The sequence below is a fragment of the Genypterus blacodes genome, unplaced genomic scaffold (assembly GCF_046128005.1).
Source record: "Genypterus blacodes isolate CSIRO-AG114 ecotype Tasmania unplaced genomic scaffold, CSIRO-AGI_Gbla_v1 ptg000527l_1, whole genome shotgun sequence".
NCBI lineage: Eukaryota > Metazoa > Chordata > Actinopteri > Ophidiiformes > Ophidiidae > Genypterus > Genypterus blacodes.
Genome location: NW_027467281.1, coordinates 6,065 through 20,000, shown reverse-complemented (window position 1 = coordinate 20,000; position 13,936 = coordinate 6,065). Strand labels below are relative to the sequence as shown.

General features: G+C 51.0%; 3 protein-coding genes across 4 annotated transcripts in view; all 3 read left to right on the top strand.

The window, feature by feature from the left end:
• exoc3 (exocyst complex component 3) overlaps window positions 1-708 on the top strand; it is a 4,626-nt gene extending 3,918 nt beyond the window's left edge. Inside the window, exons 14-16 of the mRNA XM_076140204.1 lie at window positions 1-4; window positions 85-206; window positions 408-708. The exon at window positions 1-4 is cut by the window's left edge and continues 158 nt beyond it. Coding sequence (XP_075996319.1) covers window positions 1-4; window positions 85-206; window positions 408-603 — 322 coding nt within the window. The 3' untranslated portion in view covers window positions 604-708. The remainder of the gene's footprint in view (window positions 5-84; window positions 207-407) is intronic.
• A 441-nt stretch (window positions 709-1,149) lies between these two features.
• Window positions 1,150-3,278, top strand: cryz (crystallin, zeta (quinone reductase)). The gene is made up of 8 exons (XM_076140205.1): window positions 1,150-1,338; window positions 1,522-1,674; window positions 1,973-2,136; window positions 2,221-2,272; window positions 2,342-2,491; window positions 2,583-2,684; window positions 2,773-2,868; window positions 2,989-3,278. Exons 1-8 carry the CDS (start codon window positions 1,231-1,233, stop codon window positions 3,148-3,150), a joined length of 987 nt encoding a protein of 328 aa, XP_075996320.1. The 5' UTR covers window positions 1,150-1,230; the 3' UTR covers window positions 3,151-3,278.
• A 24-nt stretch (window positions 3,279-3,302) lies between these two features.
• Window positions 3,303-8,436, top strand: lrrc53 (leucine rich repeat containing 53). 2 transcript variants are annotated; one of them, XM_076140203.1, is made up of 9 exons: window positions 3,303-3,541; window positions 4,267-4,388; window positions 4,475-4,603; window positions 4,684-4,782; window positions 4,872-5,047; window positions 5,131-5,294; window positions 5,495-5,684; window positions 5,767-5,959; window positions 6,068-8,436. In XM_076140203.1, exons 2-9 carry the CDS (start codon window positions 4,382-4,384, stop codon window positions 8,344-8,346), a joined length of 3,237 nt encoding a protein of 1,078 aa, XP_075996318.1. In that variant the 5' UTR covers window positions 3,303-3,541; window positions 4,267-4,381; the 3' UTR covers window positions 8,347-8,436. The 2 variants fall into 2 exon arrangements, with proteins under 2 accessions (XP_075996318.1, XP_075996317.1); XM_076140202.1 differs by having other exon boundaries at window positions 3,303-4,388.
• Window positions 8,437-13,936: the final 5,500 nt, after the last annotated feature.

Here is a 13,936-nt window from a genome sequence, read left to right as displayed (position 1 = left end):
CGCTGTGAGGCTCCACCCGCAACCTACACACCCACACTCACACACGCGTCCATGTAAACACGATGTCTATGTTCCCGTGTTCAGGGCGAAGACACGGACCGCCTGTGTGACGCCATCGCCGCCATTGCCGAGGTCTTCAAGCTGACCGACCCCACGCTGCTCTATCTGGAGGTGTCCACTCTGGTGTCCAAGTATCCAGACATCAGGTACACACACACACACACACGCACAAGCACACACACACACACACACACACACACACACACACACACACACACACACACACACACACATATTCAAATGAGATGCGTTTACTTCTACTCAAGTCCACCTTCAAGGTCCTTTAGCCGCCGCTGATGTGTTGTTGTTGTGTGTTGTTGTTGTTGTGTGCGGCTGCTTCCTGTCAGGGAGGAGCACATCCTGGCGCTGCTGGCCGTGCGCGGCGACGCCAGCAGGGAGATGCGTCAGATGATCATCGAGACCCTGAGCCAGAACAAACCGTCCTACGCCGGCGTCACACAGCCCATATTCAAAGACATCACTGTGCCCACCATCTCCATGACGACCATGACCAACATGGCAACGGCAAAGCTGCTTAAATAAAGAGTGACGTCGTCGCCCTCTGGGCTGATTCACTTCCTCTTTCCTCCTCTGTCGTCTTCCTCTCACCTCTGCTTTATAAGAATAAAATAACATTTATGAACCAAACGTTTAGGTTTCAGGTCCTTTAATGAGGGCGGAGCCTCATGAGGCTCAGACCTGCACACACACATGGAAACATGTCCGTGTCCTAACATCAGGTGGTTCTGGTTTGTTGTTGATTCGTCCTCTGAAACAAAGGAAATGAACTAAATAGAGTTTAGTGTTGTTGTGAGTTTGTTTACATCGCTCATCAAACACAAAACTCCAAAGTCCTTCAGGTGAAAGAGACAATAACCTGTTGATACTCATCCCTGAGCGATAACTGGAGGCCTTGGAGGAGGTATGAGCTCTAGTTACAGTCTGAGCTTTAGTCCGTCCAGATTGTCCGGAGCTAAATTTGTTGTCCTGTGTCTTCAAACATTTACGGCGGCATGAGGATCAGACCTGCTGTCACACTCCTGTCCACCCGGGGGCGCCAAAGCAAACAGCACCGGCTTAAACGCCCGTAAAGAAAAGTTTGGCTGTTATGCCGTGAGAGGTTGCGGGGTTGAGTCCGGCTCAGACTTCGGACCCGGCGGTGCAGCAGACATGTCGGGCAGCAAACTGATGACAGCAGTGAGAGTGAGCGAGCACGGAGCCCCGTCGGTCCTGAGGCTCTGCACCGGACTGACGGCACCGGAGCCCGCGGCCAGACAGGTGTGTGCGTGCGTGTGTGCGTGCGTGCGTGCTTGCGTGCGTGCGGATTCTGTTTCTGCCTTCACGTGGCGAGACTTTAAACAGTTACAATCTGGGTCAAAGTTCAGTCTGCACACAGTCAGAGGAGGTCAGAGGTCATTGACGGATCTGAACATCAGGATTTCCTCTTCCTCTTCCTCGCAGGTTCTGATTCGCGTCCACGCGTGCGGCGTGAATCCCGTGGAGACGTACATCCGGGCGGGCACGTACGGCCGCCTGCCCGCGCTGCCGTACACACCAGGCTCTGACGCCGCCGGCGTGGTGGAGGCGGTGGGGGGCGGAGTCTCCACGCTGCAGGTCCGACATGATGACAACAAGCATCCCCCTCCTCTTCATAGCTTTATCCAGTCACTTTCTATGTCATCAGGTGTTGTAGCTGAAACCACAGTGCTAAGATTCACTTCTCCTCTGAGCTCCACACACACACACACACACACACACACACACAGGATCAGACTGAGAACACTTCAGGTTTCAGATAGATATGAGTCCGTTTGTCCCATAATCTCCTCGCCAGTTTAATCTGCCCTGTGGAGCCCCACCCACACACACACACACACACACACGTCTCTTCCTCCATGTGTGTGTTCTCCAGGTAGGCGACCGTGTTTTCACCACAGCCACAGAGTCTGGAGGCTACGCCGAGTACGCCACCGCCTCAGACGACTGCGTGCACAAACTGCCCGACGCCCTGGACTTCCTGCAGGGAGCGGCCATAGGGATCCCTTACTTCACCGCCTACAGAGCTCTGGTCCACAAGTGAGACCTCACCTGTCTGAAGATCTGAGGCCCAGAGGGGGTCAGGACAGATGTTAATCCCAGACTGTGTGCTGTGTGTTCCAGAGCCCGGACCAGACCTGGAGAGACGGTCCTGATCCATGGAGCCAGCGGGGGGGTGAGCTTCAGCCCGGTGTCTGTTTGTGCTCCTGGTTAACATGGAGGCCAACTCTGTGTGTGTGTGTAGGTGGGCGTGGCAGCGTGCCAGCTGTCCCGTGCTCTTGGTTTCCAGGTGTTGGGAACAGCAGGAACTGCAGCAGGAATGAAGCTGGTGGTCGACAACGGAGCTCATCAGGCCTTCAATCATACAGACGAGGGCTATGCTGACAGAATCATGGTACACACACACACACACACACACACACACACACACACACACAGGTGACGGAACATTAAACAAACATCTGTGTGTGTGTTCCCTGCCGCAGGAGGCCACAGGGGGCCGTGGCGTGGACGTGATTGTGGAGATGTTGTCCAACGTGAACCTCAGCAGAGACCTGCACATGCTGGCCTATGGAGGAAGAGTAGCGGTGAGTTGAGGGTCAGACGTGTGTAGAACACACTTTATAACTCATGATGCTTTGGTTTGACTCTGTGTGTGTTTGTCTCCCCCTGCAGGTTGTGGGTTGTAGAGGCTCCGTAGAGATCAACCCCAGAGACACCATGGCTAAAGAGAGCAGCATCATGGGCGTGGCCGTCTTCTTCGCCACACCGGTACCAGGAAGTGACCTCACACAAGCCACAACACACTCACAGTAAACACTGAAGATGTGTTTACATCTCTCTCTCTCTCTCTCTCTCTCTCTCTGTCTCCCTCTCTGTCTCTCCTCTCAGGAGGAGAGGAAGGAGTGTGGGGCGTGGCTCCATGCTGGCATGGAAGGCGGCTGGCTGCGCCCGGTCGTTGGTCGCCAGTACCCGCTCAACATGGCCGCCCAGGCCCATCATGACATCATTGAGTGCCCCGGGGCTGCTGGGAAGATCGTCCTGACAATGTGATCATGTGACTGAATCATAGGTCAAAGGTCATGTGCAGAAATAACACAAAGATCTAATGTAACACAAACTCTCCAAACCTTATGGATCCATCATGTTTGTTCATTTCTGCTGTTGCCTAAATATCAATAAATACACCTCTCAGGTGACAGCTGGAGCCCACTGAGCATGCTCCTCCCAGGGCCAGGTAACCTGACACACACACACACACACACACACGCACACCAGCCCTCATTACGGACCAGCATCGAGCTGTGCTGCAGCCAGGATGTGATGGAGTTTGGGTTCAGGTCCGTCCACAGCAGGCAGATGTTTATTCAGCCCCATGGATTGATCAGTGACTGGACTGAACCATTCCACCTGTGGGGGTGCCGGTCTGGCTTGTGTGCAGCAGGTAAGCAGCTGCTGGTTGAATGGTTTGGCCTGTGCTTGCTGTGTGATTCCTGTGTGTGTGTGTGTGTGTGTGTCCCGTCTCAGCGTCTCCACGTGTTTACAGAACAGATCCAGCTGTCACTCAGGTTTGGTCTTGCCATACACAAACTCTTCTTCCTCAAGGCGCTGAGATCATTTTGTTAATTTAGATTTTCCTTCAAAGTGCAGGTGGAGAGATTTAGATGAGCGAGTCATCTCATTGGCTGATTAGTAATGGATCGTCCAATCACAGACGTTGTTGTTGTTGTGACTCATATTTGACAGAAAACAACAAGAAGAGCTCCAGCAGAAACACGATCAGCCTAACACACACACACACACACACACACACACACAGAGCAGCAGGGGTGTTTTCTTAGCAACAAGAAGAAACAGTGACTCACCCACCCGCTGTCAGTGGAGGCTCCGCCCACCTCAGCCACGCATAAGAATAAAAGAAGAAGACGAGGCAGCGTAGTGTGAACTCTGAAGTCTGCTGCTGCTTCATCACGCTGAGGGGGGGGCAGCGTCGGTCATGTGATGCTTCGGGTGGTTGCTAGGTAACTGATATAATGTGCTGGTTTATGGTATAGTTGCTGTGGAAGACATATGCCTGGGTGGTATGTGGTTGCTAAGGTGGTTACTATGCTGTTCTGTTTGGTGTGTGTGTGTGTGTATTCCTGATTGAGTGTTGCTGTGTTTAAACAGGCCCTGGTGACTGATGGTGATGAAGAAGATGATGATGATGCTGTATTGGGGGGTCGGAGCCTTCTGGAGGAGATGACTCCTCCCCCAGACCATACTGCGTCTGCTGTAACACAACATGATCAGTGAGGAGGAACACACACACACACACACACACTCTTCTTCTCTTTCATTAGACTGATCTGTAATTCAGATGTGACTTCTTCTCCAGATCTTCTTCTGATGTTGCTGCTGTCAGTCACTGGAGCTCAGCCGTCGTCCCGTCTCCCATCATGCCCTGCTTCCTGTGTGGTTTGCTCTGAGGACGCCTTCATCTGTCACCGCCTGACTCACATCATAGGTAACAAACACACACCAGTGAACACACAACATGAATGCAACACGGTGGGGAAATGAGTGAAGTGTGTGTTTGTGTCCCAGATGCTCCAGACTCCACCCAGGCTCTGCTGCTGACTGAAGGAACCATCGCCTCAGTGCAGCCTCCCGCCCTGTCGGACCTCAGCAACCTGTCACTCATAGGTCAGTCTGTCCACCTGTTTTTAAGAAGAAGAACCTCACCCCTGAATTCCAATCCCTCTCTCTCATCCGTCTCTCATCTTCTCCTGCAGGCCTGAGCCATAACCTGATCTCCATGCTGGGTGCACACTCCTTCACAAACCTGTCCCTCCTCCACACCTTACTGCTGGACCACAACCTCCTGACCAGCCAGGTCCTACAGGAGGGAGCTCTGACCCACCTGAGCCGGCTGAAGGTCCTCGCCCTGGGCAACAACCACATCAGCATGGTGGGTGAACGTGTTCATATGGAAGGAACCCTCCCAGCTCAGATTCCAGCATGTCTCTTGTGTCTCCTGTCTCTGGTGAGCAGGTTGAGTCTGCCTGGTTTGAAGGTCTGGTGGCCCTGCAGAGCCTGAAGTTGGAGGGAAACCTGCTCACCAGTCTGGACTCTGGTTCCTTTCCTGTGAAGGATTTCAGCCAGCTGGAGAGTCTGGATTTGTCCGATAACCTGATTGATCACATAGACAGAAACAGGTTGGTCCATACTAACAGCTTCATGTTTCAGTCCTGTCTGAGTGTCAGTAAGACAGCAGTCAGTACTTTATGAAGAGCTTTGATCCATAAACAGTTTAATGAGAGTGTAAGAACCTTTAAGAACATCCTGGAGGAGTCCTGGATGGTGAGACAGTTCTAGGGCCAATGATGAACAGTCTGGTCCTGTGTTGTGGTCCCAGCTTCCATGGGTTGGTGGGCCTACAGACTCTGGATCTATCCAGGAACCGCCTGAGTTCTGCTCCGGCCGAAGCTTTCTCTTACCTCAGCTGGCTGGCAGACCTGAACCTGGAGCTGAACCGCTGGAACTGCTCCTGCCAGCTTCTGGACCTGGCTGCACTCCTGTCCAGCTTCATCCAGCAACCAGACAAGGTACGGCAGCAGTGCACTGAATATGTCCTTAAGTAGAGGGGACATTGGTCTGATGATCTTCTGGGACGTCCTTCTCTCTCAGGTTCTCCATAACGGTCAGAGGATGGTGTGTGTGAGCGCTGACAACCCAGCTGTGAGCACCGTGCTGGAGCTGACCGAGGCCAACTGTGTGCCGGCCAATCACAACATCAGCATCCAGGTGGAGCCGGCCCACAGCGTGCCGCCCCAGATCTACGCTCGAGACCTGGCCATCACTGCTGTGGCCTGCTTCTGTGGTGAGAGGAGGCAGAATCTAACATGGATTCATCCTGAGTGTCACACAGTTACACACCAGCTCGTGTCTTCTGGAGATGGATCAGATCACAGTCTCTTCTCTTCTTCAGGTGGAGTGGGCTTGACCCTGTTGGTGGTCCTGATCCAGCATCAAGTGTCTCGCAGGAAGAAGCTGAGAGAAATCAAAGTCCAGCAGGGGAAGGAGGAAGCAGGGACATCAGTGGCCAACCACCATGTCAATCATTTAAATGGAGGTGAAAAGAGGAGGGGCCATCACCTACAAGCCAATAGCAGCCAGCCGTGGGACAGGACGGCTGTGAGCAGAGATCCACGGACCGAGTCTCATGGTGAGACCTTTGGGTCCAGGGGAGGGGAGGGGGACGGACATGTTCGCTGTCCTGACTGCAGCGCTGAGGTGCAGAGACGGGCGGGGCCGAAGCTTTCTAGATGGGACAACGGTGAGGAGGGAGGGATGGAGGAGGAGGAGGAGAGAGAGAGGAGGAGAGGAAGGGGGACTATGGAGGAGGACAGGAGGAGGCCAGGGACTCTGACGCTGTCCCAACACGGAATCCTGGTCGGGAACGCTGCCGTCACTGGGAGCAATCCTGTTTCACACAGCAGCTCCAACTTCTCTGCTCACTTACGGAGAGAAACTGTGAGAGCAGAGACTCCGCCTCCTTATAGGACGAGCATAGAGACGGACGTCTACAGGACAGACACGGACGGTAAGAGGAGAGGACGTGAGGCGCTTCACTGCCAGAGCTGCCACAGGACTTACCCAGAGCAGAGCACCAGGCAGGACAGAGGACCTGCCAGTACCAGAGACTCGGCTCTGTTTGACCCAAACCCCTCCCAGTACAGGCAGAGCGACAGAGGGAGGTATGGGAACCACACCCAGCTGGACCTGGACAGGAACAGGGGGACGAGAAGGGAAACCAGAAATGTGACCTTCGATCTGGCAAGTTTCAGAATGCCAGAGGGAGGAAACCTTCATGAGGAGGAGAGGAGGACAGAGGAGAGGGGAGGAGAAGGAGAAGGAGGGCCCAGGAGGCACAGAGCTAAAGGACAGGCCAGCCGTCTGCTCAGGGTGAAGATGAACCTGAACCCACTGAGAAGAAGCAAAGTCCATCCTAAGAGGAAGAACGAGAGTTCAGACAGAAGCAGCCCCAAGAAAGAAAGACACTCAGAGAGGAGTAAAGAGAAGAAGAGGGAAGACAAAGATGGAGAAAGAGAGAGAAAGAAGAAATCAACTAAGACCAAAGGATTGACTGAGGAAAAGGAGGAGGAGGAAGAGAATGGAGGTGAAGGAAGACAGAAAAGCAAAACATCATCTAAGCAGAACAAAAACCCCTCCAACACTGAGCAGTCTGTCCAGGAGAACACAGAGCAACAGGACAACTCCCAGCATGCACCTGGAGACTCAGCTGAGCAGTCAGACCCAGCTGGAGCAAAGGGGGCCTCTGCTCTTGAACAGGGTCAGAGCATGCAGGGTGCAGGCCTTCAGTTTCAGGGCTCCAGGTTGCTTTTGGGGAGTGGTCAACAGCTTCCCTTCTCCCTCTCTGCTGCTGAGCGGAATCGTACTGCCAACCTCTCCCTGCTGAGTTCAGCAGGCAGCAGCCTCTCTGTCCAACGAGCCAATCTGTTTCAGGCTAACATGGCTCCATCAGCTAACATGGCTGCGTTAGCTAACATGGCTCCATCAGCTAACATGGCTCCGTTAGCTAACATGGCTCCGTTAGCTAACATGGCTGCGCTAGCTAACATGGGGTTTCCCAGTAACCCAGCCAACACCGCTCCTCCTCACTTAGCCTACGCCGGGCCGCACATGGCCTCTGGTCCAGACAGCCAGAGCTTCATGAGACCAACTGGACCTGCCACGTCTCTGCTCGTTAACCCTTTACTAACAAGTGCAGCACACACGTCTGCTCTCCAGACCGCCCAGTCTGCAGGGCTCGGCTCACAGCCAGCAGCTAACCCAGCCGGTAGTCTGGTCCAGAATCTGCTTCCCTCTGATCCGGCCCAGGGACCAGGCCTTCAAAGCAGAGAGGGGCCCCCAACAGCCCAGATCACGGGGGTCCTTCAACCAGACAGTTCAGCTGCAGTGGCCCCTCCGGCCCCTGAGCTGGTGCCTGGGGAGAACCTGGCCCCCACCACAGCTGCTGGACCCACAGCTGCTGGACCCACAGTGGGAGAGGCTGCAGATGTTGTGGGCATGTCTGCGTCCGACATGTCCCCGGCTGTTGTCCTGGGTGAGTCTGCTACGCCTCTGCTGCAGCAGGAGTACGTGTCAGAAGACCCAGGCTCCTCGCCCAAGAGGAAGCTGAGGCTGGTACTTCCTGAGAAGACGACCGACCGACCGCCCACCGCACTGGAGAGGAAGATACGCTAGGAGCTCCGACCAGAGAGAGAGAGAGCTTCAACCAGACAGAGAGCTCAGATCACATTGATGTTGTTGCTCAGTGATCAGAGACTGTTTACTTTTCACTGCATTGATCAAACTGATTCTCTATGTGTTTTAGTATTAAAGAGATCATTTTAGTGAAATGTTCAAAGAATCCTACTTTGGTTGCCACACTCACATGAAGCTGGAGGGGGGGGGGACTTCCTCTCCACCTCCTCCTCTCAGTGATGGACACAGATGAACCTGACCTGTGAGCTGTGTGAAGCTTCTCTGTGTCGCTGCTGGATCACATTTCCCTTTTGGCAGCAGGGCGTTGGTTTGCAGTGTGTTGGGTTTCACTGCTCACACTGCTCAGCTCTAAACGCTGCCTACAGGAGGCTCAGTCAGCCTTCATCATCACAGCTGCTGCTTCCTCTTCCTCAGTGTTTCAGCTGCTGCGTCCTGTAAACCTCACTTCATCATGCGTTTGGCCCCAGACTGTCACCATGACCGTCTCCTCCTGGCTCAGAGCCTCAATGAGTCAAAGCTTCATCAGAGCAGTGAGTAGGAACTGCAGCCCTGCCTGTAGTCTGTAGGGGGCAGTGTAGCACGAGAGAGGAAGCCTGTAGGGATCTGTGCACGCTTGTTCAGTATAATTACAGCAGAGAAGCACAATGAACACACATTTACTCCAGAAACACTCTCACTGTACTCACAGTTCTCTTCTGACGAGTGAACTCAGAGGGCTGTTGGGCCTTGGTGGAGGTACGAACTCTCTTCTTTATTCATCCTAAATAAATCTTCAACACAGAAATGAACAAAAGTAAACAGAAACTAGATATTGATTGTCGGGCAGTTGAAGATTTGATTCTAGAATATATAAGAAAGAGAAAAGGAAAACAGACAAAGCTTTGAAAATGACAAACTGCTAAAGGGTTAAGCTCCTCCCTCCCCCAAATCCTCTATTTTCTATTTTCTCAGACATGAGGGATCGATGCAGCCTGATGGAACCTGTAATGAACCTATTAGCAAGTGTGTGTGTGTGTGTGTGTGTGACTGTGTGCGTGTGTGTGTGTGACTGTGTGATGTGTTCTCCCACAGCTCTTGAGGTCGAGCAAATATCTGAAATTGAGGATTGGTCAGATTGTGTGAAGAACATAAAGAGAGAGAGAGAGAGAGAGAGAGAATATAGAAGATAATATTCTTATTGTTTTTATTATGTTCTCTGTCTGCCTGTCTGTCTGCCTGTCTGCCTGTCCTCCAGTCTGTCTCCTGTCTGTCCGTCTCTAGCTCCTATCTGAAAATGACTTGCTGACCACCACCTGGTTCTGGATCCTGCTGATCCAGGTCCAGGTCCTGATGATCCAGATCCAGTGATAGTGAGTGTGTTTGTTTGATGCTTGCTGTTCCGTCCTCAGTCTCTGCTGCCATCTAGTGGTGACCTGGCAGTAACACAGCACAAACAGTCTGAGAGGTTGTCTATGGACTAAGAAAACAAATGAATGACTTTCACTTTAATAACTTCATTATGATCCAGATCTTTCTCAAACTCTGTTATAACCATGATTGGCAAACACATTTAACACAAATCTGTTCATATAAATATGCCTGCTGTTTAACTGTGCTCAGTCACTAAAGACTGAGAGGGAGAGAGGGAGAGAGGGAGAGGGAGAGAGGGAGAGGGAGAGAGAGATGGAGAGGTGGAGAGAGGGAGCGATGGAGAGGGAGGGAGGGAGGGAGAGATGGAGAGGTGGAGGGATGGAGAGATGGAGGGATGGAGAGGTAGAGAGATGGAGGGATAGAGGGATGGAGAGAGGGAGAGATAGAGGGAGGGAGAGGTGGATTCATTCCTTTCTTCCTTCTATTTTCATCTCCCTCTCTAACTACAGTATCTTTACTAAGGCTGCCATGACATTTAAGTGCATTTCAATTGATTTGAGAGAGAGAAAGAGGAGAGGAAAGGAGAGGGGGATGGGTGAATGTTGCCATGACAACTGCCATAATAATCATCCTAATGATTGATGTGCTGTGCTCCATTTCTCCCCATTTGGTCTCTCTCCATTTTGCTCTCTCTCTCTCTCTCTCTCTCTCTCTCTCTCTCTCTCTCTCTCTCTCTCTCTCTCTCTCTCTCTCTCTGTGTTCCTCTCTGTTTCACTCCCTCCCTCTATCTGCCTCTCTCTATGTCTCTCTCCGTCTCTCACTGTCTGTTTGTGCGTCTCTCTCTCTCTCTCTCTCTCTCTCTCCCTCCCTCTCTCTCTCTCTCTCTCTCTCTCTCTCTCTCTCTCTCTCTCTCTCTCTCTCTCTCTCTCTCTCTCTCTCTCCCCCTCCCTCTCTCTCTCTTCCTCTCTCTTATGTTTTATCCATTGGATGGAGCGTGGAAATGACAAAATATTGCCAAAGTTTCCTGAGTGTGGTGAAAGAGAGTATTATATGTGATGCTGACTGTTGGAATGAGCTCGATTGAACTTGATATTTACAGACGATGTCGTATATTACTGCTATAATTGTTTATTTTACCGTCCTGATTGATTTGTTCTCTTTTCCCACTGTCCAATCACACAGTATCATCCAAATCAAAGCAAATCTCTCTGTCTCTCTCTCCCTCTCTCCCTCTCTCTCTCTCTCTCTCTCTCTCTCTCTCTGTGTCTCTCTCTCTCTCTCTCTGTGTGTGTGTGTGTGTGTGTGTGTGTGTGTGTGTGTGTGTGTATAGGGCATCCTGTCAAAATGGAGTAGACCTCATCTTCACGTTGTTGTCTATGCAAGCTGACAGGCTGTCAGCAACACTGCCTCTCCTCTCCTCTCTCTCTCTCTCTCTCTCTCTCTCTCTCTCTCTCTCTCTCTCTCTCTCTCTCTCTCTCTCTCTCTCTCTCTCTCTCTCTCTCTCTCTCTCTCTCTCTCACACACACACACACACACGCAGTGAATTTGGTCTCATCTAAACAGAAACATTGTCATTATGCTGTCCGTGTCATGTGACCTCTTGTGTTCCTGGCGCTGGATGCTGGAGCTCAATCTTTACATCCAGTCAGCAGAGGTGACCACTCCACACACACACACACACACACACACACACACACACACACACACATGCAGCAGCAGCAGCAGCTCTTTATGTTACGTAAGCGATAACCATTTCAAAATACTGCTGTTGTCAAACGTCATATATCTTGTTCTACTGAGCTCACTCTGGCAGTCAGCAGTTCATATAATACATAGTTTTCATCCGGAGCGCTGCAGTAATTATCTGATGATGAAGATGACGTCTTCATCTTCTGCTTCTATTTATTTGTAATGATCTCAGATAAATGGCATTTTCCCCCTGCAGTCTAAAGGCTGTCAATCAATTCAGTCGGTCAGGTAAATGTTCTGACTCCGCCCCTCACGCGTCACAACGTTACAGCATCAAGACTCCCTGTCCAATATTCACCAGGACCTCAATTCTTTATATTCAATTCTAAAATTCAAGCCAGTGTCTGTCTGCAGTACATATATCTCTGTGTGTGTGTGTGTGTGTGTGTGTGTGTGTGTGTGTGTGTGTGTGTGTGTGTGTTATGAAATAATGATGAGATTGGGTGTAAAACAGTGACAGCAGGGAAAAATGTCTCTGAATGATGCATCAACCCTCAGCTAAGAATGTGCAAATGAATTCTGTGGAGCTGACAGTCATCGTGTGTGTGTGTGTGTGTGTGTGTGTGTGTGTGTGAGCACTGTAGTCGGTTGTTTGCGACAGTATCTTGTATGTAAACAAATGACGATTTCGCAACACAGGATGGCGCCAGAAACGACTGAGTGAAGCGTGAAGCGTGTTTCCTCTGGTTTGGTTCAACACGCTTACATGCACCCAGTATTGGAGGACTTAAAAATTAAGATAAGTACAAACACATAATCAAGGTTTGTGACTCACTTCAGTGGCATCAAAGTGTTTCCATGCCAACTGAAACAGCTGATCCATGCTTTGATCACAGTGACACAGTAATAGTTGTTGAAAGCCTCATCGCTGTGGAACGCCACAACATGAATCTACAGTATGTGAATCTATAATGTAATCGCAGACACCAGGAGACAAACATCAGTCAAGCACTGCAACACATCAACACACCAACACACCAACACACCAACACATCAACACACCAACACACCAACACACCAACACACCAACACACCAACACATCAACACACCAACACACCAACACACCAACACACCAACCTATCACATGAGCTGCAAGGCTGCAGGAGGAAATACAGTGGGAAGTACAAGAGGTTATGAGGTGGAGAAGGGGGGGGTGAAAGAGTGATAGAGAGAGAGAGGGGGGAGAGGGGGCTGAGAGAGACAGAGGGAGGAGAGGGGGTGAGAGGGGGGGGAGAGAGGGAGAGAGTGAGAGAGAGAGAGGGAGGGAGAGAGGGGGTGGAGAGAGGGGGGGAGAGAGAGAGGGAGGGGGCTGAGAGAGGGACAGGGGAGGGAGAGAGAGAGAGATTGAGAGAGAGACAGACAGACAGACAGACAGACAGACAGACAGACAGTGAAGGTGAGAAGAAGAGAGTCAGCAACAGAGAGAGAGAGAGAGAGAGAGAGAGAGAGAGAGAGAGAGAGGCTGTTTTGTGTGTCAGCATGCATTAACATATGCATGTGTGCAATACGGGCATGTGTATGTGTGTGTGTGTGTGTGTGTGTGTACATGTGTGGGTGCACAAGTATTTGAGTGTGTGTGTGTGATTGATTTATAATACACATGCATGTGTGTCTATGCAGTGTGTGTATGCAGTATGTGTGTACTGTACAGTGTGTGTGAGGAGTTTTATAGAGAGGAGCTGTGTGTGTGTGTGTGAGTGTGTGTGTGGGGGAGGAGAACATGGAAGTGAATTATGCCTTTTTCAGAGGGGAGGGGTGCAGATATGTATGTGTGTGTGTGTATGTGTGTGTGTGTGTGTGGGGGATGGGTGAATCAAACACAGTATGTATGTTCACTATGTATGCGTGGGCTGCTGCTCCAGGATTGTTTGTGTGTGTTTCATGTTTGATGTGTGTGTGTGTTTGTGTACTTGTTCACACAAAAAGTATTTCTTAAATGTGTGTGGCTGAAACATGATGTGTGTATCTATACATCTAGATCTACATCTGTGTGTGTGTGTGTGTGTGATATGTTTCTGTATCTGTGTGTGTGCAAGTGTGTCTCCTTGCTGAGTTGTGTATCGGCAGTACACACACACATCTGTCTGTCTGTCTGTCTGTCTGTCTGTCTGTCTGTCTGTTTCTGCTCTTTACATTAGTTGATTATGGATTTGTGTATTTTTGCTGCTCTCCTTTTCCAGACACTAAAGTCCCTTCCTTTAAGCTAAAGAATGAATCAGACACAAACCAAAGCTCCCTCCCGCCTCCGGGCAGAGAGTTTGGAAACATTTGAGCTAAATTAATTGTAGATAAATAAATAAAGTTCATGTGTGTGGATCCGGGCCGGGTTTTGAGGGCCCTGCTCCCCTATAGAAGGAGCACGTCGTCCCATCCAGGTGCTCCGGGTCCGGGTCCTCCGTGCGCCCACCATCAAGTCTCTGTAAATGTATACGGGAGTGTCGGTGGACCTTCAGAATAAGAGGGGCGCTG